Here is a 22,299-nt window from a genome sequence, read left to right on the forward strand (position 1 = left end):
CAGGCAGTGGTTTGCTGTATCTCACTGAATCACATCATTCCAGGCACACTACACTCCAGAAGAACCAGGTAATTTGACCATTCACCTGAAGGTTTTCAACAGTCTGCAAGGTCAGGAAGTCACCAAGTGGATATTGGTACAGAATGTGCTGAAGTCTGCAGATCTGAATGCTGTGCCAAGGAATACTCTCATTAATAAGACGGTGAAATTTAGAGCCTACATCCTCCCCGTATCTTATCCTGTGGTGTGCTTGTGGCACTTTGGCGATGGCTCTGCTCCCGTTCGTACAAACACCACAACTGTGGGATATGAGTACAGACACAAAGGACACTATCTGGTGCAAGTATGTTTCTTTGAATTCCGTTCTATCTGTATCTGTTAGAAGATACAGCATTTTTTTTTTTAAAGAAATAAACCTAAGTACTGTGATTTTATGAGCTTGTTTCTGTTCCTTGGTAGGTAAACTGCAGTAACATGGTGAGCTGGGTGTTGGCGCAGGTGGAAGTAAACATCAGTGTGTTAGAGTGTGAGGAACCAGAAGTCCATGTGGTTCAAGCTCCACGCTTGTCCATCTGGCGCTTCCAACCCGCTTTGGTAGAGGCCAATGTGGATCTGAAAGGCTGCATACGCTACGGAGCTCAGTACCTCTGGCAGATTTTCTCAGGATCCTCTTGCGATAGTGAAATCATGAAGGACCAATCAGTGACCCCCGGAGCTACGATTCGTCTGCCGGTGGAGGTGGACATGCGGCGGCTGCAGCTGTCGTTGCCTAAGATGGCTTTGGCAGCAGGGAACTACACATTAGTGTTTTCTCTGTCGTATGAAGGTGTGCCTCTGAGGAAGGCTGCCTGTCTGCATTTAAGCATAGTCTCCACTAGGTCAGTAGAAAAAATAGTAACCAAGCATTCATATAAGTTTTTTCTGTGATGTCGATCCTTTTTTCATTATTTACCCTGATTTCAGCATGTGACATGTTTTCCAAACATATTATTATAATAGATTCTGTCTCTGTGAGACAGCTCTGGCTGTTAGCACAGTTGCCCCATGTACCTGCTGTGCAAATCTGTTGTTTTGAACTGTGAATCGTGCAAAGCTACTCTGGTAGAGTCCAAGAATAAATAAATACAACAGTCTATCTCAAATCAAATTTAATAACCAAATTTAAGGAAATGACTCCATTAATATTTCCTTGAATGTCTTTGTGACATTCACTGAAAACGAGTCTGTTTCCTCCCTTCACAGCATGATTGGAGAGAGGTGCTGTTGGTGTTCTGCTCACGTTGTTTCTTATGCGTTATTGATCCTACATGTTCAAATATATGAATTTCTTTCCAATTTATCCTTGAAAAGTGCAGCGATATGGTCCCTGAACATAAAATAAAAATGTTTTTGGAGGTTTTTTTTTTTTTTACCCTCTTAAATTTCCCATTTTCTTCTTTCGTTCTTCTGTCTTCTAAATCAAATATGGGGATCTATTCACTGTGTTGGAGATAGGTTGGGGATAGTGGCTGGTATAAAGGAGTTTAGATGCTGTTGATGGTAGAACAGACTAAGCTGATATTTAAATGAAATAATTTGCACATCCCAGAGGAGGTTAAGAACAGAAAGGTGAGAGATGGATGGTAAAGTGATATAATAATAAAAAAGGACTTTAAAGAACAGGGACTAGAGGCTTGGAGAGCAGAGGACATTGACTATTTCACAAGAGTACTGATATTGTAATTTTAAGATGTGACTTAAACATCACAGGAAGTGACAAAGAAATGAGAACAGCAGGAAAACGTGTGACTAAGAAGAAGTAAGCTAACAGTGCAGAAATGTAAACCTAAACTGCGAAAGAAAAACTTGCAGTAGAAAAAAGTACAGTACTTGCTTTACATGTAGTTCCGCACAACGTACTGTTGAGGTTTTCTTATTAGTTTCTTATTCCACATTTCTCTACTTAAGTATTTTTATATGCATTAATTGTAGAAACATAGCTCTAACTTTACTGTGTCAATGAAATGCAGAATCAGTTCAGTTCTGCATAAGAGATTGCAAGGAATTTCTTGCTTAATTTGAACCCTTTTTCTTTTTAGGCTGGTGCCGATTATAGAAGGAGGCACCTACAGGGTGTGGTCAAGAACACAAGACCTGCAGCTCAGTGCAGAAAAGTCGTATGACCCTAACATGGACCAAAGCAGACAATCACTACTCCACTACCACTGGGAATGTCAAAACACCTCAAAGGTAAGGACAGGGAGTAACTAGGTTGCTTTGGCCTGTTGTTGGTCATTCTGTTGATAACAATTGACATGTCGTGGAGCAACCTTATTGTAGCAGATAAGGTATTAGTGTCATGCATTACATTTGTGTCTAAAACGCAACTGTCCTTGCCCTGCTGGTCAGACAACAGTGTCCCGTCATGTCTCTTAGGTTTCTTTGTTTTGCCTTTTTTTTTTTTTTTTTTTTTTTTAGTCTAATAAGTAAGAGTATTAGGGCTGTGCGATATGACCAAAATCTCATATCCCGATATTAAGACATCTATCGTCCGATAACGATATAAATCACAAAAATGTAACATTTTCTGTAAATTCTGTGAATCTCGGGCAGCTCGACTAGCGTGAAGTGTTTCCAGCTGCGCGTCATGTAGCTGGAGTCGAGTGTTTTAACCGATGCATGAAACGATACATTTTTAGACATAAGTTGTAACGGCCGCCGTTTTCTTTGTGAGTATTTATTACACAGCGTGCTGCGGGGAAAAGCCTGTTCTAACGTTTCAGTCTAAGGTTTATTTTTTAGCACCTGGCGGCTCTTTTTTTGCTTCTCATCCGTAAATATTCTGCATCTTTCACGTGATTCAGTTTATTTTGAAAAGTCTCAACAGGATCTTGAGCTCTATTGTTAAAAGTTTATGTGGAACAAGCGGACACGCGGTGGTTTTACCGTCGTTGTTGCTAACGACAACGCATAAAAACAAACGCTTGTCTGTCTGTAGTGTGGTTATATAAAATATAAGAGAAAGAGAGAACTTTAAGAAATTAATATGGCCACTACAGTGACCATCAAAATAATGAAAAAATATTGCCGTAAACAGTTTATTTTGCGACACCACGGAACAAACGATAGCGTAAAATGAAACCATAGATGTTTTTATATCATCATCCGATATATATCGTTATATCGAACAGCCCTAAAGAGTATTACACAAACTTTGCTCTCAGAAATTTTTATTGCAGTTTTTAAGAGTGAATTCATAAAACAGGGATTACATAACAGTCCCAAACACTGCAAATACCTTCAGGATTGGTGTGAAAAAGAGAAATTTTCTTAGGATAGTTTGTGTGCGTTGTGTTAAATTGAGTTGAGTGTATGCTGATGTGTGTGTCCATTTAGTGTTTTTCACACTTAGTGCTTTCTTGGCTGGGCGGGAACACATTCTGCCGGAGCAGCAAAAAAACCCGCAATATAAGACCCAGTGGGATGGGAGTGTCCAGAAGAGTTTGTGTGCATAGTTGTATTTCCATTTTCATGAGGACCAGTTTTAGTGAAGAACTTTTGAATGAGACAATTGAAGGTGAGGATATTTGGGCCAGGCCAGTATGTCAATATGACAAATGTTAGAGAAGTACAGGGCCAACGAGGTGATCGCAAAGATAGTTGTGCAGAGATGTACGGGTGTCCATCTGAGCACATAGGCATTTAAAGGGTTATGTAAGTGTTTAGAGATAAACTATGCATTCCACAGCTGGTGCTTTGCTCCCCACCCTGACAATTACACAGTCCACATAAACACATACACACACTCGTGCAGTACTGTTGATTAAAAAAAGACACTCAGTTCAAAGACTGAAAGAGGAATTAACAAGATCCCAGGTCTTGAAGTGTTCAACACAACATTCCTGACCTTGAATACAAACACAATTGAACATGATGACAGAGGTGGTTAATAAAAGATGAAATAACTGACAAATCATCTTATAAGCTACATTTTACATGGCAGCGGATCTTTGCTTTGTTTCTTAAATACAGCGCACAAAATCAAATATAACGTCTGTGACCATTTTTACTTGGCTGTTCACTTGGTGACTATTTAAGTTGTGTTACAAAATTTACCATACAACTACAGTTGTGAAAATTAGGAGTTTGTGCTGCTTACAGGATGGGAAATAAACTCGGCACACACAGTATTACAGTCATTAAAAAGATGTTGTGTTTTCAGCCATGGAGGAGAACTTGTGTGGGTCTACTAAACACTAAACTTGAACTGCTCTTCTATAGAAATACATTTGTACCGTTGTTATCCACACTTTGTCTTTAGATTGGCAAGCGATGAGTGGTATACAACGAATGAAGTTCAACACAGGCCATTCTGCTTCAGGCTCTGTGCACGCTCACATAAAAACGGATGTTTTTCAGGTCAGGCGACTGTTCGGGCACACAAAATGATCTTTATGAGTGCTGCCTGCTCCAGTCAGAGACGTTATCAGATAATGATGACGATAAAATGGCGAGAAGGTGTAAAGAATATAAAAATTAACCATAAAGTAAAATCCAACACTGTTGCAAATAAGAAAAAATATTAATGGTGCAGAAAATCAGTAATCTCGGAACCTGTCACTCAGAGTTTTAAAATAAACATTTCAATTCACGTCAGTTATTTCCGTGCTGACTGTGCTCACAGTGCTGCTATTTACATGTGTTTCTAAAGTGTGGGTGCACATCAGAGCTCTGAAACGTTTAACTGGATGCATTTAAAAATTAAATGTAACTTTGTCGTTTGCGGGTACCTCTTTACTTTTTCCCCATGTTTGTCTGTAGATAAAATAATCAAATATATTTAAACTCTTATCAAATATGTTTTTTTAAGCTACTCTGGGACTTAAAAGTTGGATAAGCAATTTTATACATATCAAATACATGAAAGTGCAAGATTAGGTTGGACTTAAAAAAAAAAACTCATTTTAATGTTAACAGGAAGTGTATTTACTGAGTATTTGATTGACTTTATCCTTGTGGTAATGGTCTGTGGTTTTTAGCTCAGCTGCAGGAGAACAGGTTGGGCAGAATGGTATGGGAGCAGTGCCAGGTGACTGACTCACCTGTTGCAAGCTGGCTAATCAACCTCTCCTTTTATGCAGTAGCATGCTGAAACCAGATGACACACATGCTGAGACTCATAGATGATGGTGGGCTTTTGTCCAAACTTAGGAGAAGATATTCCTTTAGCTTTGCTTAGAGTTGAGTGTGCCTCGCCATGCCAGGCAAGCTCCAGTGGAGCACACAGGGTTTTAGTTTATGCAGTATGTGTGAACACTCACCAATAAAAGTCTGTTTGCTGCTCTACCCGGTCTCTGTCCGTGCCTGTGCTGATGGGAACCCACGGGCAGCACAAACCTCTGATACAGCCTCTTTTAGTACTACTGAAAAATCCAAGCCACCAATTAATAATTGACCACGTTGGTGTGTTTCTTACCCTTATTCCAGCCATTATTATTGTAACTTGCTTTTCACAAGTATCTATCAGAGCTCTCGTCACCAATTGGTGAACAACACAGCAACAAGGCTGCTAAAAAACAAGGCAGCACTCTCATATCACACGTATTCTCTCTTCCCGTCACTGGCTTCTAATGAGCTTAAGAATCCACTTTAACATCCCATTATTAACAACTGACAACATGGACAGGCCCCTGCTTATTTATTGGAGCTACTGAGACCTCAGATTTTCAGATCATCTGGTCGAGATCTCTTAATAGTTGCATGCACCATGTTCTGCTACAACCCCAAAAGTGATCAGACTTTTGTTGCTGTAGCACCCAAACTTTGGAACAGCCTTCCTGATGCTGTCGGGTCGGCGATTTATTTGAAACAAGTACTGGAAACTTATTTTTGTAGGTCGGCTTTCCCTTAATCTCTCCCCAATTATTTTGGGCCATAGTTTACAAATGCAAGTGTGTTTGTTGGAATGAATTTGAGACTGTGTGGAACAGGATTTTGTACAACTTGACAGACAGACAACATAAATAAAAAATTGCTGCAAATTTCTTCTTTTCAGGGTCCAGAGCACTGCTCCACCCTGAACTTCGGCCTGGGCTCCAGCGGCCCTGTGCTGGGGATCTCTGGCTCAGAGCTGGAGGCTGAGGTTGAATACACTTTCAAACTGACCATAAGCAAAGACGGCCTGGCACCAGAGTCCACCACACAGACTGTAAGTCTCCTTTTATGTACATATTAAATACACATTAATAGCATCAGAAAAGTCAATTGTCATTAAGTTATACACAGATTTTTCTCGGTCTTTATATTTTCAGCTTTCCCAGTTTCTTTCTATTAATACTTATTAATAATGCTTCTTCTAAAAAATGTTTCACAACTTTTGGTTAATTGATCACTGGTGAAAGATATTAATTAGTTATATTAGAAAAATAATTTAATTTTTTGCCATATGTACTGTTGAAATGGTTGATTCACATATTAAACATGACCAAAGTTTGCAATTAGTCTCTATAAGCCCAAATGTTCAGCATTCAGACAGCTTAAAACTGAATACTTCTGAATATTCAGAATGTTATTCTGAATATTCTCTGCATGAGCTGGCTCAACAATATCTAAAACCCTAGTTAAAGATGATGAGTATCAAAACAGCAGTTATCAACAGCTGTGTTAATCCAGGATTTCTGCTTCCAATTCTGTGCACACTCATATAAATGTGGGGTTTCACGGGTCACACAAAATGATCCCTATGAGTGCTGCCTGCTCAGAGACATTATCAGATAATGATAAAGTAGTGATAAAAATCTATAAATGACATAAAGATTTAGCAATAAAATACAACAGTGTTGAAAATAAAACAAGAGATTAATGCTCAGAAAATCATTAATCTTTTAGAGATTTAGTGTATAGAACGGTAAACTAAACATTTTAATTAAAGTTAATTGTTTTAATGCTGAATAAGATCTTGGCTCTTTATTTTAACAGCTTATTTAAATTGATGACAGCAGATGGGAGCTCTGAGATTTTTACTGGATACATTTAAACTTTAACATTTACACACGTTCTGCATTATCAAATGGATACATGAATGTTTCAGTGACATACACCGTTTCCACAGCTGTATCTTTACAAGTTGGCATGATTTGTGATGTTAGTAAGGTACAGTTTAACAAGTTGCACATATAATATGCACCCGCCCAGCAGAGACTCTACGTTGCATTTAAAACATGTTGTAAACAAGAAGCAATCAGAGAGTGCAAACCTTCGCCAAGACAGCTCAGTGTCTGGCCAATATTTACTTTGAAGTGTATTTTATTTTATATATTCATTATATTATGTTCATTTTCTTTACTTTGTTCTTTTTAAACATACTTTAAGATGTTTGTAGTGCAGTTAAAACAAGTGCAAGCGGCAGGCTTTTGTTATTTACAATGCTGAAACCCATTTTAATATACTTGACATAATTTTGAATATGGGATTTTAGTTTTTATTAATGTGGATATAAATAGTTTCTTTGAAGATACAAAACATTTTGGGGTCAACTTGAAAGAAAGGCACTTCAAAGGCTGGATGCAAACTATAATGTGATGTTTAGAATCCACATATACCTGCATTATTTCCTAAATGTTGCCAATACAAACAAAGGCGGTAGCATTTTAAGTACAATTTTAAAGATAAAAGACATTTTATATAAGTTTGAGGTGCGAGGTCCAACGTAATATGGTATTAAGAATTCCTATATATCACTCCCCATATGCCTCTATGTTATTAATACAAACAATGGAAGTGTGAAATATAGTTTTAATAGTAAATAGTTCTGCATAGTATTATTATCACTTTCACCTTGAGATCAGTCTGTTTACCTTGAATGAGAGGTCAGATGGGACATGATATTTTAAATCTTTATATAGTACTTTCTTAAAATTGTTTGAGCTATTGTGTTTACAGACGGTAAGAATGACACAGCTGCAAACACACCTCAAAAACAATCTTCTTGGTGGATATAATAAAAGAAACAACAAAACGCTACTAGCCGATTTTAAACTTTGAACATAACTGTTTCCAGTTTATGTGTTCGGCACAAGTTACCACAGTGATTTAGCGAGGTAAAAATAGGGCTACTTTTAGGACATTTAAGCTCAACATTTCTCTGTAAGAAATTCATCTCACTTTGTCGTACAGCCCTCTGCTTTTCTAACTTTGGGGCAGCCAATCAGAAGAAAAGTGGTTTAAAGAGAGGGGAAAGGGAGCTTAAAGTGTAAGGCAGAGCAAGAAGAAAAGAAATGTGAACAAAAAAGCTGTTGTGATCCAGCCATAACATGGCATGACACAAGTGTTTCCTATTGTAATAATGAACCATGGCAAATATTTTGAGGGTTCCAGTGCAGACTGCAGATTTGTGGTCCAAGACTTCTTGTTCTGTGTGCTGATCACTGTTTAGAAATGCAAGTAAATAAAAAAGGATTAAACACGAACTTTTCTTTAAATAATAGTTCAATAACAATTGGGGGAAACAGTTTTTTTTTTTTTTTTTCCTTAAAGATTGTGCATATTCATATACATACATCAGATTTAAGCCAAACGTTTTCTTTTCAGGTGGTTAAACGTTCTCTTTTCAGATCTTGGTGACTGCATCCCTGCATGTCTGTTTTTGTAACAGGTGCTCGTCCAAAGCGGCCACATTCCCATTGTGTATCTTGAGTGTGTGTCCTGTAAGGCCCAGTCGATTTACGAGGTCAGCCAGAACTCGTATGTCTACCTCCGAGGAACCTGCACCAACTGCAAGGGCGTTCTTCGTGTGGTAAAAGCTCACAGAAACACTGACATCAAGCTTTAAGGGCAGAATCTGGCTAAAAATGTCTTTCTATGTCTCAGCAAAATGAGGTCACGGCACCACAGAAGCAACAGTGAAGTCAACGTTTCCACGTCCCTTTCTTCTCTTTCTTCTTCTGCTGCCCCACCTCTCTCTTTAATTCAGACTTTCCCTGGGATTCGTGATGCAGGCAGTAGTGTGTGGGCGTGAGAATGAGGTCATCCCTTAAGCTGAGCCAGAGAGAATATGTTGTGTTGAACTTACATAAGGAAACAATTTGAAAGACAAAACAATCATTGAGTTTCTGGAGTTTGAACTGCACCTACCAGCTGACATTGCTCAGCTGCAGTATAACCAATGTCACTTTGTTAGGATTACACTATACTTTCCATACTGACTGGAGTATATTTGAATTTTGGACTCTCTACACATATCTGACTCAATATGTGTAGTCATTACATACTAATATGTCTTTAGTAAAGGGAAAGATCCATCAGCTTGAAAAGAAAAAACTTTAGCAAGTTTTGTCTCACTTACACATCATCAGTTTTAACATTTAATCATTTATACAGTACTTAATGCAATTCTAAGTTATAAGTAACTTAACTTGTCTGTCTCCTAAGAAAAATGTCAGGTTTGTCATGCATGTGGACGCTTTAGAAATATTGTACACATAAATTGTAGGAAAAAAGTTTCTCAAGAGGAACTAAATTATTAATAAGGAAAAAGCTAAAATTACGCCTCTTTTGAGCACTTTAAGAATACCTATTTTATTATCATGATGATTTAAAAGCTATCCATCTTTAAAGGGCATAGTTTGACATTTTAAGGAATACACTTATTGGTGAGAGTTACATCAGAATGCCTCCCTCATGTCTAGTAACACTACTCTAGATGTAACCAGTCCAACAAAGCGTGTCGCTGTAAACTTTTATCCGAGTACAGTGGTCCCTCGCTATAACGCGGTTCACCTTTTGCGGTCTTGCTGTTTCCTGGATTTTTTTGTGCAATTTTGCGTGTTTTTTTTTGTTTTGGGGTTGTTGTTCTTTACACTGCATTGTTTTCTGCGTTCTGATTGGCTGTAGACCATTGTCAGTCAGTCTTGTGCTGTGTCTCCTGTACAGTATAGAATGCGTTCAGCTTATCAAATTATCTAAATCTTCTATCGCTAGCAGTGTGACTCTGCAGTGCTGTACTGTATGTTTGTAAGTTTTCTCCAACAATCGCAAAAATGTCAGTGAAACGTTTTGCACCGTCAACTGCACCTACGAGTGCCTTTGGTTTCATTCTGTAATTATTTTTCTACAAAGGTTTGAACGTTGAGTCTTTAAACAAGAGAGAAAAGTGTGAAAATGTTCATGCGATATTTTCACAAAAACATAATTTATCAAAGCATTATGTCTGGATACAATATCTAAAACAAATGAGGACATTCTTGTCTATAAAGTTTCCACTCGCTGAGCAGTTCCTACCTTTTGAAAATGATCTCTTATCTCAGTCTCCTGTCCACTCTTTCTTACATATTTCTCCATCTCTGTTACATTTTTTTTTTCCTCTCGCAGATTTACATTTAGCTCCTCAGTTTTGAGAAGAACTACACCGAAACTATGGCGTTATTTTTGTGCCACTATTCTGAGCGAAAAGAAGAAATTGAGCGCACGTAAAAAAAAAAATTGCAGGTGCAAGTGTTGCATTTTGAGGAGAAATTTATTTTGAGCGAAGAAAAGCTAAATTTGAGTGAACAAAATTCATTGCTGCGTGCAAAAAATTTATTTCGGTGTTTGCTATTATCCATACACACACACACGATAGCAGCCCCTGTTGCTCAGTTTTTGCATTTGCATTTCAAAATAAATTTCTCCTCAAAATGCAACACTTGCACCTGCAAATTTTTTTTAAGTGCGCTAAGAATAGTGGCACAAAAATAACGCCATACGAAACAGTTTGTTTGTGTGGTGGTTGAGCTGTTTGAAAAGTTGTGTTTTGAAATGACCTGCCGCTTGAAAATTTTCATCTGATTATCCGGCCAACTGTCAAACTGTTTTATAATGGCGTGCCTTTTATTCCCAACTCATCTTTTCAACTGCAACTCAAGCAGGAAAAAGCACACTGGTGTCACTGATATCACTGATGTCACTAATATCAAGAGCAGAGAGTTATAGGCTGTTTTCCTTCTCTGTCTTAGCGCTGGAGTGCCATGACGCTAAAGAATGAGACTCTGGTCCTAGACTCCTCCTCCACCACGACAGGAAGCGACGGTATGAATCTGGTGCTACGGCAGGGGGTCCTGCGGCATAATGATTCCTATGTCTTCACCCTGCATGTGACTGACAGCAGCTTAAATGGCGAGGGCGCTGCTTCTATCACACTGCATCACAACAAGGCCCCGGCTGGTGGGGAATGTCACCTGAGAGCTGGAGGGGAGGCAGGAGTGGCCTACGCGGATCTTGATGGTGAAGGCAGGAGGATACGCACACTGCTGGACCGCGTACACTTCAACTGCTCTGGTAGGAAGAAGGAAATGTGACTTAAATCTTTTTAATTATCATATCCTTTATAGGGATTGTTGTCTTTTGACCCTGCATTGATTTTAACCCTTTAGGTTACAGTGATCTGGGTGACTCTGAAACTACATTGCTGTACAGTCTGCTAGTGACACGCTGCAAAGAAGAATACTGTGAGGACTTTTGCGTGTACAAAGGAAGCAGTCCAGAGCACTCGGCCTTCCTGCCTCCAGGTTTCAGCATAGCCCAACATCATGTATACGTGTACATCACAGTGGAGGACCACCAGGGAGCTGCCATCATGCCTCTTAACAAGTAACTCTACTTTACTCGGTTTAGTTCACTTATGAGGAGATTTCAGTCTGAATCTTTTTGAGTCACTTTTAGCTACCATGGTGTTATATTACTGAAATGTTTCAAGGAATCACTACAATCCCCAAGGTATTTGCTCATTGTTGAGTTTCATGGCATCTAGAAGCAACATGGCTGTTATTGTTGCTCTTCTTGTTCACCAGTGACTGCTGTTCCACGTGCATATAGTGAAGTTTCAAATTCTATATTCAGTTGTTTTTTTTCCTGTTTGTGTCCAGGACCATTGAGGTTGTACTGCCAGATCCACCTTCTGGATACAGCAGTCTTCCCCACTGGCTTTCTGATCTGACAGACAGCAAACTCAAAAAGCTGCTGGAGCAGGGAGATTCCCAGAGGGTCAGAGAGTTATCATTGGTTCTTATTACAGTCCTAAATGAGGTAAGAGAGGCCTAGCCATAAAACAGCGATTAATGCAATCATTTGTCAAGTCACACAACAGCTGATAACACATGAGGAGTAATTATATCGGCATTTACTTTCTTCCAGTATGAGCAGACCAGTCGGTCGTCACGCGTATCCCGAGATGAGCGCAATCATAGAGTCAGAGTCCGCAGCAACATCACAAGAGCTCTGACTGCTCTGGATCTGACAACTGTGAGCGATATCCAGCAGACCTCCGCTGCTCTTGCACAGTGCACGGTGAGCAGGATGAGAGAAAACGGGGTCATTTTTAAAGGAAATTATTAAGGCTATTAACAGAAGAGGAGAGCCAAGAATACAAACAAATCAGTTACGAGTGAATGTGCATGCATCTTTTTTCCAGGCGGTAAGTCGAGAGTTCATCTGTGAGGAGTGTCAGAACAGCACTCTGAACAAGCTGGAGTCCATGCTGGACATTCTGCAGACAGACACCAAGCAGGGCGTCGTCACTCCGACTGAAATAGCTGACAACATCCTGAACATCATGGGTAAGAACGAAACTGCTGTGTCACTGTAAATGCATTATTAGGACAGTGTTGCTCATTTCTACATGAGGCTCTAACTGCAACACTAATTAGGAACTTCTACCCAGTCAGATATCTTTGTGTATTTTTTGTTAAGTTGAGGATATAGCTTTCTAACTGCTCTTACTTATGACTAAATAAAATAGGTGATCTATAAAGGAACTAAAAATTGGTTTATTTATTGGTCTAAAAGCAGTGAATTTGTGTAAATTCAGCTAAACTAGAGCCGTGTAATGCTCACTAACACAACGCTTCCAAATTCTAGTAAGTGGTGTTGTTGAGTAGATTACATAACTGAATGAATCTGCTCTCAAAAATCTATTTATGATTTTATTTTTCCTTAAATAAATGAGCAGTCACCAATACTGTGCGCACCAACAGTTCAAGAACAAACTAGTTAAGTTTGGTCTTTTTATTTATTTTTTTTAATTTATCGTATGTCATATTTTCTCCTTTTTTTACAAGGTGATCTGATCCATCAAGTCAGTCAGTCAGCTTCCTACTCGTACCTCCATGCTTATTTGGATTCCCCCTCACCCCCGTCCATCTCAACCCCTTCTTCCTCTGGTGAAGAGTATGGAAACGCCGTGTTAGACACACTGGAGCCACACCCTCTGCGTGTGGCAGCAAAGGCTTACAGTCTGTCCTCGGTGCTCATGTTGATCCTCATGCACGGCCGCGTACTCAACGAGGAGCCTCTCGTTCTGAGGGGAGCTGAGATAGCTGCTACGGGAAAACTGGCAGACCCCCAGAGTCTCCTCTGCTACCATGGCAACAACAGTCCAGGTTTGTTTGTGCATTTAGTGTCTCAGGTTGGAATTTTTCACTATAAACTGCAGAAAGTTGGACATTATAAACTGTAACTGTGAAGAATCATGTGCATGATGACAGTGTTTAATTTCCTCTCTCTTCATTTTACCAGAGTGCCAGCTGTTCTCCATCCCCCGAGCTTTCAATAAAAGTCTGGGCAGAGCTGCTGCTGGAAAAAGCATCATGCAGCTACTTTTTCAGGTTTGTTCATGTTATTGTCAACCAGACTCTCGAGTAGAATAAAACTCAAGCAGCTTTCTGAGGTCCGAGCTTTTGGCCCTACAGGGATTACTTGTACATACACTGACATCACTCTTTGAACATCAGAAAACACTTAAAAGAGCAGAAACGTCTGAGTCAAGTACAAAATTCTTCTTTTGAACCTTCTCCTTAGATGGCTGTCAAAGAACTTGGCAGCGTGAAAGCTGTTTGTGCCGAAGTCTGTCATCAGCACATTCACTGAAAGAGTTTGCCTGAACTGTGTCCTTCTCTTTGGTCTTTTTCAAATTCTGTTTTCAGATAAAAGATCCTCACGTTCACTTTTACTGACTTTATTAACTTTTTCCATCCAGGTGGAGTCCAACCCGTTCCCCTTCAACTATGTTGCCAACTACACCATCTCTACCGAGGTGGCATCCATGGAGTTTCGCACTGAAAATGGAACCCAGATCCCAATCTCTGGTCTTGATGATAGTCTGGCCATCACAGTTGCCATTAACAATAGTAGCATTGGCGAGCTGGGTTCTGAAGGTTCTGGTACTGGAGGAGTACCCACAGCGGGGGCCGTTAACATCAGCCACTGTGACTCTGTCATCGTTAGGGTCAGCGCAGGAAACAGCAACAGACAGGCAGGGCTGTTTGTGCAGCTCAACTTCACCATCCAAGGTGAGCACTCACATTTATCACAAACATTAGTAGGTAGAACTGAGCAAATTAATTTCTTTAATACAAAAATATGCTTGATCTCTTGGTTTCGTTCTTTTGGTTTGTCCCCTTATTTGATGCCACAGCAGATCATCTGCCTCCACCTCACCCTGTCCCTAGCATCCTCCTCTGTCACATCAATCCTCTGCATGTCCTCCTTCACTATAACCATGAATCTTTTCTGTGGTCTTCCTCTTTTCCTCCTGATTTGTCCAATACATTGACTGTCCTCCTTTGTGCATCTTCAGACCGTGTCAGCCTTGCCTCTCTGACTTTGTCTCCACACTGCTCAGTCTGAGCTGCTTGATGATTAAGCTAATAATCATTTGGAGGTGTTTTAAATGTATATTTATTGTCCAAGTAACTGGAATTTAGCATTTTTTTTCTTTAGGAATGAATGAAAAAAAGGATTTCGTGTTGTTTTTAGCATCTATTATAGTTCAAATTAAAAGATACATATGTTATTATATTGCCAGAAATATATAATTGTGACTCTGTGCAGTACTTAACTGCAGCATATGAATGCCTCGGTATGGATTCTGAATGGGTTTGCGAACATACAGCTATGTCAATGGCCAGACAATAAAATTATGTACTTTATATAGTATAGATGAAATAACAGGGCGAGTGAACTTGAGTTCATTTTGTATATTGTAAAGCTGTCTGGTCTTGTCATTTGGTGACTAAGTTTGTACTTCTAAATGTAAATTGTGTCTTTGTTTGTTTCTTTACTGACTGTGTATTTTTGTGTTGGTGTTACTGTCATTATTTTCATTTCTTTTCTAGATTTAAAAGAAAAGTATGAAAGAGAAAAGAATGACAAAGAGGAGCCATTCATCACCGCCTACCTCCATTCCCACGAACAACCCAATGAGTTCAACTGCACAGACACAAAACGTATCACTCTCAATATGACCAGCGGGCAAGATCTTGACCACAGGGACTACACCTTCTTCCTGTCACCAGAGTAAGAACTCTGTTCATTTGCAGCGTTATAATACAGTGCGCATTAAATATGCAGTAACTTTGCTATGGCTGACATCTCCTGTCCTTGTCTCCTGTTTATCTCCAAAAATGTCACTGTTGCTAAATAGGACCTACGACACCACTCTGGACTACTTCATCAACGTGAGTACGCCCTGCAGCTCTGAGTCTCTGCCCGTGGATGTTCGTCTGGAGGTCGGGGTGTTTGCTTCTCTGTGTCAGTACTTCAGTGAGAGTGAAAAGCAGTGGCGGACAGATGGCATGGTGCCATTAGCAGAGACCAACGCCAGCAGGGCGGTTTGCCGTACCAAGCACCTCACATCCTTCGCCGCAGGCCTGTTTGTGCCAACCAATGCCATCAGTTTTAAACTGCCAGTCAGTATCTCACTAAATACCAGTCACAATTTGTGGATGTGCACTAAATAAACAAAACCACTTAAACCATTTCCCCCCTCCTTCAGGAGCGTTCAGGGGCACCAAGCCTGGTCGTGCTGTTGGTGTGTCTATTGGGCTTAATATGCTATATTGTAGCAGCGGCTATCTTACACAAGTTGGACCAGCTGGATCTACGGCGTGCTGGTGTGGTTCCACTCTGTGGCCGAGATGGACTCTTTAAGTATGAGGTCCAGGTGAAAACTGGCTGGAACCAAGGGGCAGGTGAGATAAAACGACGTAACAGGTAGATGTCGTTTTGACGTCATTTTTGAAACTTTGCCAATATGTTCAATATGAGCGTCATGTGTCACTGTAACAGTGTGTGTATGACAGAAAATAAGGCAAATCATAACAGTTCAACTTCAAATTTTAAACTCAATAAAATCAATTCCTACATCAAGAAATGAAGAGAATTCATGCAAACTGCCTCTCTCTTCCATCCAGGCACCACGGCTCACGTGGGAATCAGTTTATATGGGCGTGAAAGCCGTAGCGGACATCGCCATCTCGACAGCAGAGGGGCTTTTGCCCGCAATGCACTCGACATCTTTCATATTGCGACAGACACCAGCTTGGGCAATGTCTGGAAAATACGTATTTGGCATGACAATAAAGGTAAAGAGACACACAACAGAAGGAGCCCAAGCAGAGTCTGTATATTAATGTTTATCCATCATTTAACCATTATTTGCTGCCCCTTCTTCAGGTCTGTCTCCAGCATGGAAGCTACAGTATGTCTTGGTAAAAGACTTGCAGACAGGAAGCAGCCACTATTTCCTGGTGGAAGACTGGCTGTCAGTGGACAACGAGAGAACTCATGGACAGGTGGAGATGGAGGTGGAGGCTTCAGGTAAGGAACTGCGATTAGGTGGCGTGTAATTAAATAATTAAAGATTGAGTGTAGCAAAACAACTGCTTGATGCATAATGCAAGCTTGTTCACTCCAGTGTATCGCTTTCTATTTTTTGCTCCCAGAGGAGGCTGTGCTTCTTCAGCTGCCTCGCCTCCTGCGGTATGAGCTGCAGAGGGCACTGTGTGAGAGTCACCTGTGGGTTTCGCTGTGGGAGAGGCCCACCCGGAGCCCGTTCACCCGCCTGCAGAGAGCCACGTGCTGTGCTTTGTTACTCCAGCTCTTCCTGTTGGCCAACACTCTGTGGTACAGCATTGTGGTGGACAAGCGATACGGGTGCGTGAATGGGTGTGACGGGTTTTTTTTTGTCTTGTCTGTCTCTCTTTGTAAATTCCCACCATGCAACTTCTAATGAATGCAATCATGTCCTTCAGCCCGAGGGCTGTGTCAAGGTCTTCATCATTAAACGGCGAGACAGTGGCAGCAGGCGTGGTCACCTGTCTGATCGTCTACCCTCTCTACTTGCTTGTTTTCACGCTGTTCAGAATGAGCCGCAGCAAGGTAACCCAAACCTTACCAAATGTGATATATGATCAAGCTTTCTTGTCTTTCAAAGGCCCTGGATAAAGCAGAATATTTCCTCTGTCATTGTGTATCTGTAAACAATAGTGTGTGACCGTGGAGCAGGTGCCACAACAAGTGGACCAGGAGTCAGTGGAGATCGATGACTTCCTGGACAACTCCATGGCTGGAAGTTCCTTCCTCTTTTTTAATGGCGAGGTAAAGTCTGTCACGAAAACACGGGGTTTAAAAGTCACATTTGGGAAAGATTCTACTTTCACCTTTTCAGGTCATTAATGTTTGTCTCTCTCTCCATCCATCATCTCTGTTTCCTCAGACCAACTCAGAGGAGACCAACGTGGACTTGCCCACTCCATCAACTAAAAGGTAAGCATATTTATTTCAGGTAACGACCTGTTTGTTGGAAAACAGATGTAGTGGAATAGCAAGCTGTGAGAATCAACGAATAAAGTGGAAATGGCTCATCTTATGTGATCTGCAAGAGATGTGAAAGTTTAAAAAAATATACGTTTTTTTTTTTTAAATAACTATCTTTTGAATTTGAAGTGAGCGAAACATTTTCTTCACCAAACAACTCTAAATTCGAAAGCAACAATTTTATCAGAATAATGACAACAACGTTATTCTTCTCTGACAAACTTGTTTTGTTGGAATGACCTTCAGAGCAAATGAATTATTTGCTAAAGTTGGTCTGAGTCACAAACATTACTCATTGTGCATTTTAGTGAGGAGAGCTGGGACATGGTAGAGGAGGAGACAGAGGACAGGGACTGGCCAGAGCTGCTGAGTGACACTTCGGTGGTTGGAGGCGCTGGGCACGGGGCAGGAATGCCCAGGCTGAAGAGGGGTCAGGGCAGCAGGCACCTCGGTGTGGACATGGCCTTTAACCCTGATGATGAAGAAGGCGCCGAGCAACGCAACAAATATTTCACCTCTTCAGGTAACTGAAGCAAACAGGCTGCAGTATTAAATCAAACGTTTTCTGAGCAAAAGTGGGATATTTGCGAAAACACTTCAGAAACACTGAATTTAGTTTTCTTAAAAAGGCCATAAATGGACAACAGATCGTTAGAAGTTGTATGCAGTGTCTCATAATGGCCTGAGCTAAATGTGATGAAAGCAGATTTTCACTTGATGAATGTTGTGGAATTAAATGTACAGCAATATCTGCAGAAAATCTAAAGAAAGACAAACAATAAGGCTATAAAAGCAAATATTGCATTAAAAACTATAGTAGTAATGTCAGATTCATCTTTTTTGTTTTCCATTTCTTTTTAGGAAAATAAACTACACACAAAATGCACAATAAATAATCATTCATTTATTTTCATATAGTCTAACTGTTTTTGGACAGTAAGTTATTTTGGTGGTTTGTCTTTGCATCACACCACAGTGGATTTTATGCCCAAAAAATGAAGATGAGATTGAACTGCGGACTTTCAGTTTGAATTCAAGGGATTTAGGAAAAGTAATGCAATAGTTTTTATTTAAGAAATTAGAACATAATTTTAAAACACAAGGAGTGTTTTTGATTGTTGAATAAAAGCACTTTAGTTGACATCAAGAATCAGTGGACATCACCAAATGCGGTACAGTGGTCCCTCGTTTATCGCGGGAGTTACGCTCTAAAAATAACCTGTGATAGGTGAAATTAAAGTAGCCAACTTTATTTTTTACAATTATTATAGAAGTTTTAAGGCTGTAAAATCCCTCACTAGTCACTACACACTTTAGACAGTTTTCTCAGACAGGCATGAACATTTTCACACTTTTCTCTCTTGTTTAAACAAGAAGCTCAAACCTTCATAGAAAAATAAGTCCAGTATTATAGAATGAAAACAAAGATCAAACCCTGTTTTCAGGTCCAGAACATGTTAATAGAGCAGCTGCCAGAGAATGCAACATTAATGATTCAATGGTACAGAAGTAGAGGAAGCAAGAAGAATGAGTTCAGTAAAGTTTGACTTATCTGACTGTTTTGTTTCTCACTTCAGAGCACAGTTTCAGTTTCAGCACTTCAGAGTCACACTGCTAGGGATCGAAGATTTATGTAAATTTGACAAGCTGAACACATTCTGTACTGTACAGGTGACACGGCATGGAGGAGATTAATTGACAATGGTCCACAGCCAAACAGGATGCAGAACACAATGCGCTGTTAAAAAAACCAACAACCCAAAAACATGCAAAATTCCACAAATAAAAAATCTGCGAAACAGCGAGGCCACGAAAAGTGAACCGCGTTATAGCGAGGGACTGTACTTCCTCCACTGTGATGCTCTGCCGGGGTTTTACTGCAGCCACCTAGACAAAATTAGAGAAGCAAGGCTAAGATTTGGACATGTACAGAGGAGGGACAGTGGATATACTAGAAAAATGTGTGTGTATGATGTATGAATATGGAGCTGCCAAACAAGGGGAAAAGAGGCCTCAGGAGAAGCATATGAAGAGGTTTGGTGCAACAAAGGAGGATCATACAGACCCTAAAGGAAGTAGAAACATTACATTTCAACATTACACTGAAAAACTACAAAATACCAATTCAATGCTTTGAATCAGCTTCAAGATATTCTGCTTGATTTGTCATGAAATAACAAGAAAACAGGCCATGAAACTGCTTCTTTTTGACTCTTTTTTGACTCTTGTAAAAATTGCTGTAATTCCTGAATAGTTCATGCAAATCTTCTTTAAAGCCCCTTGAATTAAAGATTAAAGTCACTTCAATCACAGATTGATTGTTTGGTTTAAAATCCTCGGAGGTAGTGCAGAGAGGCAGAATTACACAAATTGTGTCTGTAATCATAGAGCGCATCTTCAGTAGCGGTTTTCTGTCATAGCTGAGTAGTTGGATCGGTTATGACCATGTTAATAACTGAGAAAAGTTAACACGTTACATTTCAGAAACCCCAGAAAGACATGGCAGCGAGTTCGTTTAGTGACTGAATTTAATGAATGTGTATGATGATCCAGTTTCACACTGTCTTCTTATAGATGAAGATCTGATCAAGCACATACTGGCAGACGGACAGAACTTCTTTCCTCAGGCAGATGAAAGCGAGATGGCTGACCTGTAAGTTATATTCTGGACAAGGAATTCCCCAGAATCGTTTGAGACCTGTGTAGATTCGCTTGATTTTGTGTTGCCACTGTTTGTGTCGCAGGTCGAGCATTTTTGAAGATAAGACTGAAGTGATTCTCCTGACAAAGCTGAATGACCCTCTTCTTCTGGAATCTGTGAGGCGGGACCCACCAAAGACAGCCTTCACCTCAAACACAGGTGTGTGTGCAGGCAGTTTGAATTATCTAGTAAAATTCAAATTTACTGATTAAACTTTGAAGAATTACAATTAGGAATGCACTAAACAGTCTCACCAAATTTTAAAGATTCATAGTTTATTCAGAAAATTATTCTCAAAATTAAATATTTTATTTGTAAAATACTGACTTGTAAAATAGAAATTAAGAGAAGGCAGACTTTTATAATAAATAGTACTACAGCCCAGGGAAAAAATATTCAAGATTTGATTTTTACATTTTGATTTGAACTGTCCCTTTAAAAGACCATCCAGATGTTATTTGCCCCCATAGATGTTCTATTTTTAAAGTTTCCTGCTGTCTCTTTGTTTAGATTAGTAAGAGAGGACACATAAATCACCTATCCAAGGGTTTTAGAAGGCTTATAACTCTCATTAGGTAAAGCAAAGTTTGGTGATTACTCTTAAAAAGAAAAAAGGCTGTTACTTTCACAGAGTAATCAGTCTTGTACTGCCAGATGTGTGACTGAGCCTTTATAGTTGTGCTTTGATGTGAAACCAGCGTGTGTGTGTGCATTGTGCTTTCGTTTTGCAGTCTCAATGTTTAATAAGTGACATATGTCCTTGGTTGCGATAGAAAAGGTAAATTGAAAAGGCATCAAACTTACAATGTCATTTATTCTTTCTCTGGAAACTTGATATATTTACTAATTACATTACTAATCGAAAAGACTTTGAAGTCCTTGAAGACTCAAAGTCTCCAAGAACTCTGCTTTCTTTTGCCAAGTGCAAAATAACCTTCAAAGAGTCTAAAAGGATCATTAAAATGCTCGTTTTTTTCAGTTAAGTAGTTTTACGCTTAAATACTTCCTAAAGTTTTCAGTGCCTGATGATTTGTATTTGTTTTGTCTTTGGCACCGTATTCTTCTTTTCACAGTTGTAACAGATGTGTGTCGTCCAAGACGGTTTCCACCTTGGTGTGGACGTGCTGCCATGTGGGGCAGCTGGGCAGGAATCGCTCTGGCCAATGGTGTTTCAGTTTGGGCTGGCTATGGGTTCAGTCAGAATGTTGCCATGATGTGGTTAATCTCCTGCTTTGCTAGTTTCTTCTGCTCATTTCTACTGTTGGAGCCAATTAAGGTAAAGACACGTGGTTTTGCAAAGATTTCATAGTGTGTCTTTTGTCCTGTCTCAGCCTCTCCCTGGTTTTTCCAGAGGTTTCTTCCTGTTAAGAGTTTTTTTCTTCCCATTTTTTCCCAACTACAGTGGGGCAAAAAATTATTTAGTCAGCCACCGATTGTGCAAGTTCCCCCACTTAAAATGATGACAGAGGTCAGTAATTTGCACCAGAGGTACACTTCAACTGTGAGAGACAGAATGTGAAAAAAAATCCATGAATTCACATGGTAGGATTTGTAAAGAATTTATTCGTAAATCAGGGTGGAAAATAAGTATTTGGTCACCTCAAACAAGGAAAATCTCTGGCTCTCACAGACCTGTAACGTCTTCTGTAAGAAGCTTTTCTGTCCCCCACTCGTTACCTGTATGAATGGCACCTGTTTGAACTCATCATCTGTATAAAAGACACCTGTCCACAACCTCAAACAGTCAGACTCCAAACTCCGCCATGGCCAAGACCAAAGAGCTTTCGAAGGACACCAGGAAAAGTATTGTAGACCTGCACCAGACTGGGAAGAGTGAATCTACAATAGGCAAGCAGCTTGGTGTGAAAAAATCAACTGTGGGAGCAATCATCAGAAAATGGAAGACATACAAGATCACTGATAATCTCCCTCGATCTGGGGCTCCACGCAAGATCTCATCCCGTGGGGTCAAAATGATCATGAGAACGGTG

General features: G+C 39.9%; 1 protein-coding gene across 1 annotated transcript in view; it reads left to right on the plus strand.

Moving 5' to 3' along the window:
* The window catches only part of pkd1a (polycystic kidney disease 1a), an 87,526-nt gene that overhangs the window by 50,642 nt on the left and 14,585 nt on the right, over positions 1–22,299 (plus strand). Inside the window, exons 21-46 of the mRNA XM_085355081.1 lie at positions 44–343; positions 460–878; positions 2,079–2,229; positions 6,035–6,187; positions 8,633–8,773; positions 10,971–11,292; positions 11,388–11,604; positions 11,880–12,039; positions 12,148–12,300; positions 12,425–12,569; positions 13,071–13,391; positions 13,528–13,616; positions 13,988–14,300; positions 15,126–15,306; positions 15,434–15,698; positions 15,785–15,980; positions 16,203–16,373; positions 16,465–16,608; positions 16,734–16,944; positions 17,043–17,169; positions 17,278–17,388; positions 17,507–17,556; positions 17,916–18,130; positions 20,182–20,260; positions 20,352–20,467; positions 21,382–21,584. Coding sequence (XP_085211207.1) covers positions 44–343; positions 460–878; positions 2,079–2,229; positions 6,035–6,187; positions 8,633–8,773; positions 10,971–11,292; positions 11,388–11,604; positions 11,880–12,039; positions 12,148–12,300; positions 12,425–12,569; positions 13,071–13,391; positions 13,528–13,616; positions 13,988–14,300; positions 15,126–15,306; positions 15,434–15,698; positions 15,785–15,980; positions 16,203–16,373; positions 16,465–16,608; positions 16,734–16,944; positions 17,043–17,169; positions 17,278–17,388; positions 17,507–17,556; positions 17,916–18,130; positions 20,182–20,260; positions 20,352–20,467; positions 21,382–21,584 — 4,953 coding nt within the window. The remainder of the gene's footprint in view (positions 1–43; positions 344–459; positions 879–2,078; positions 2,230–6,034; positions 6,188–8,632; positions 8,774–10,970; positions 11,293–11,387; positions 11,605–11,879; positions 12,040–12,147; positions 12,301–12,424; positions 12,570–13,070; positions 13,392–13,527; positions 13,617–13,987; positions 14,301–15,125; positions 15,307–15,433; positions 15,699–15,784; positions 15,981–16,202; positions 16,374–16,464; positions 16,609–16,733; positions 16,945–17,042; positions 17,170–17,277; positions 17,389–17,506; positions 17,557–17,915; positions 18,131–20,181; positions 20,261–20,351; positions 20,468–21,381; positions 21,585–22,299) is intronic.

The sequence above is a fragment of the Diplotaxodon limnothrissa genome, linkage group LG6, assembly GCF_057381915.1.
Source record: "Diplotaxodon limnothrissa isolate DT_005_m linkage group LG6, D_limnothrissa_male_GT1.1, whole genome shotgun sequence".
NCBI lineage: Eukaryota > Metazoa > Chordata > Actinopteri > Cichliformes > Cichlidae > Diplotaxodon > Diplotaxodon limnothrissa.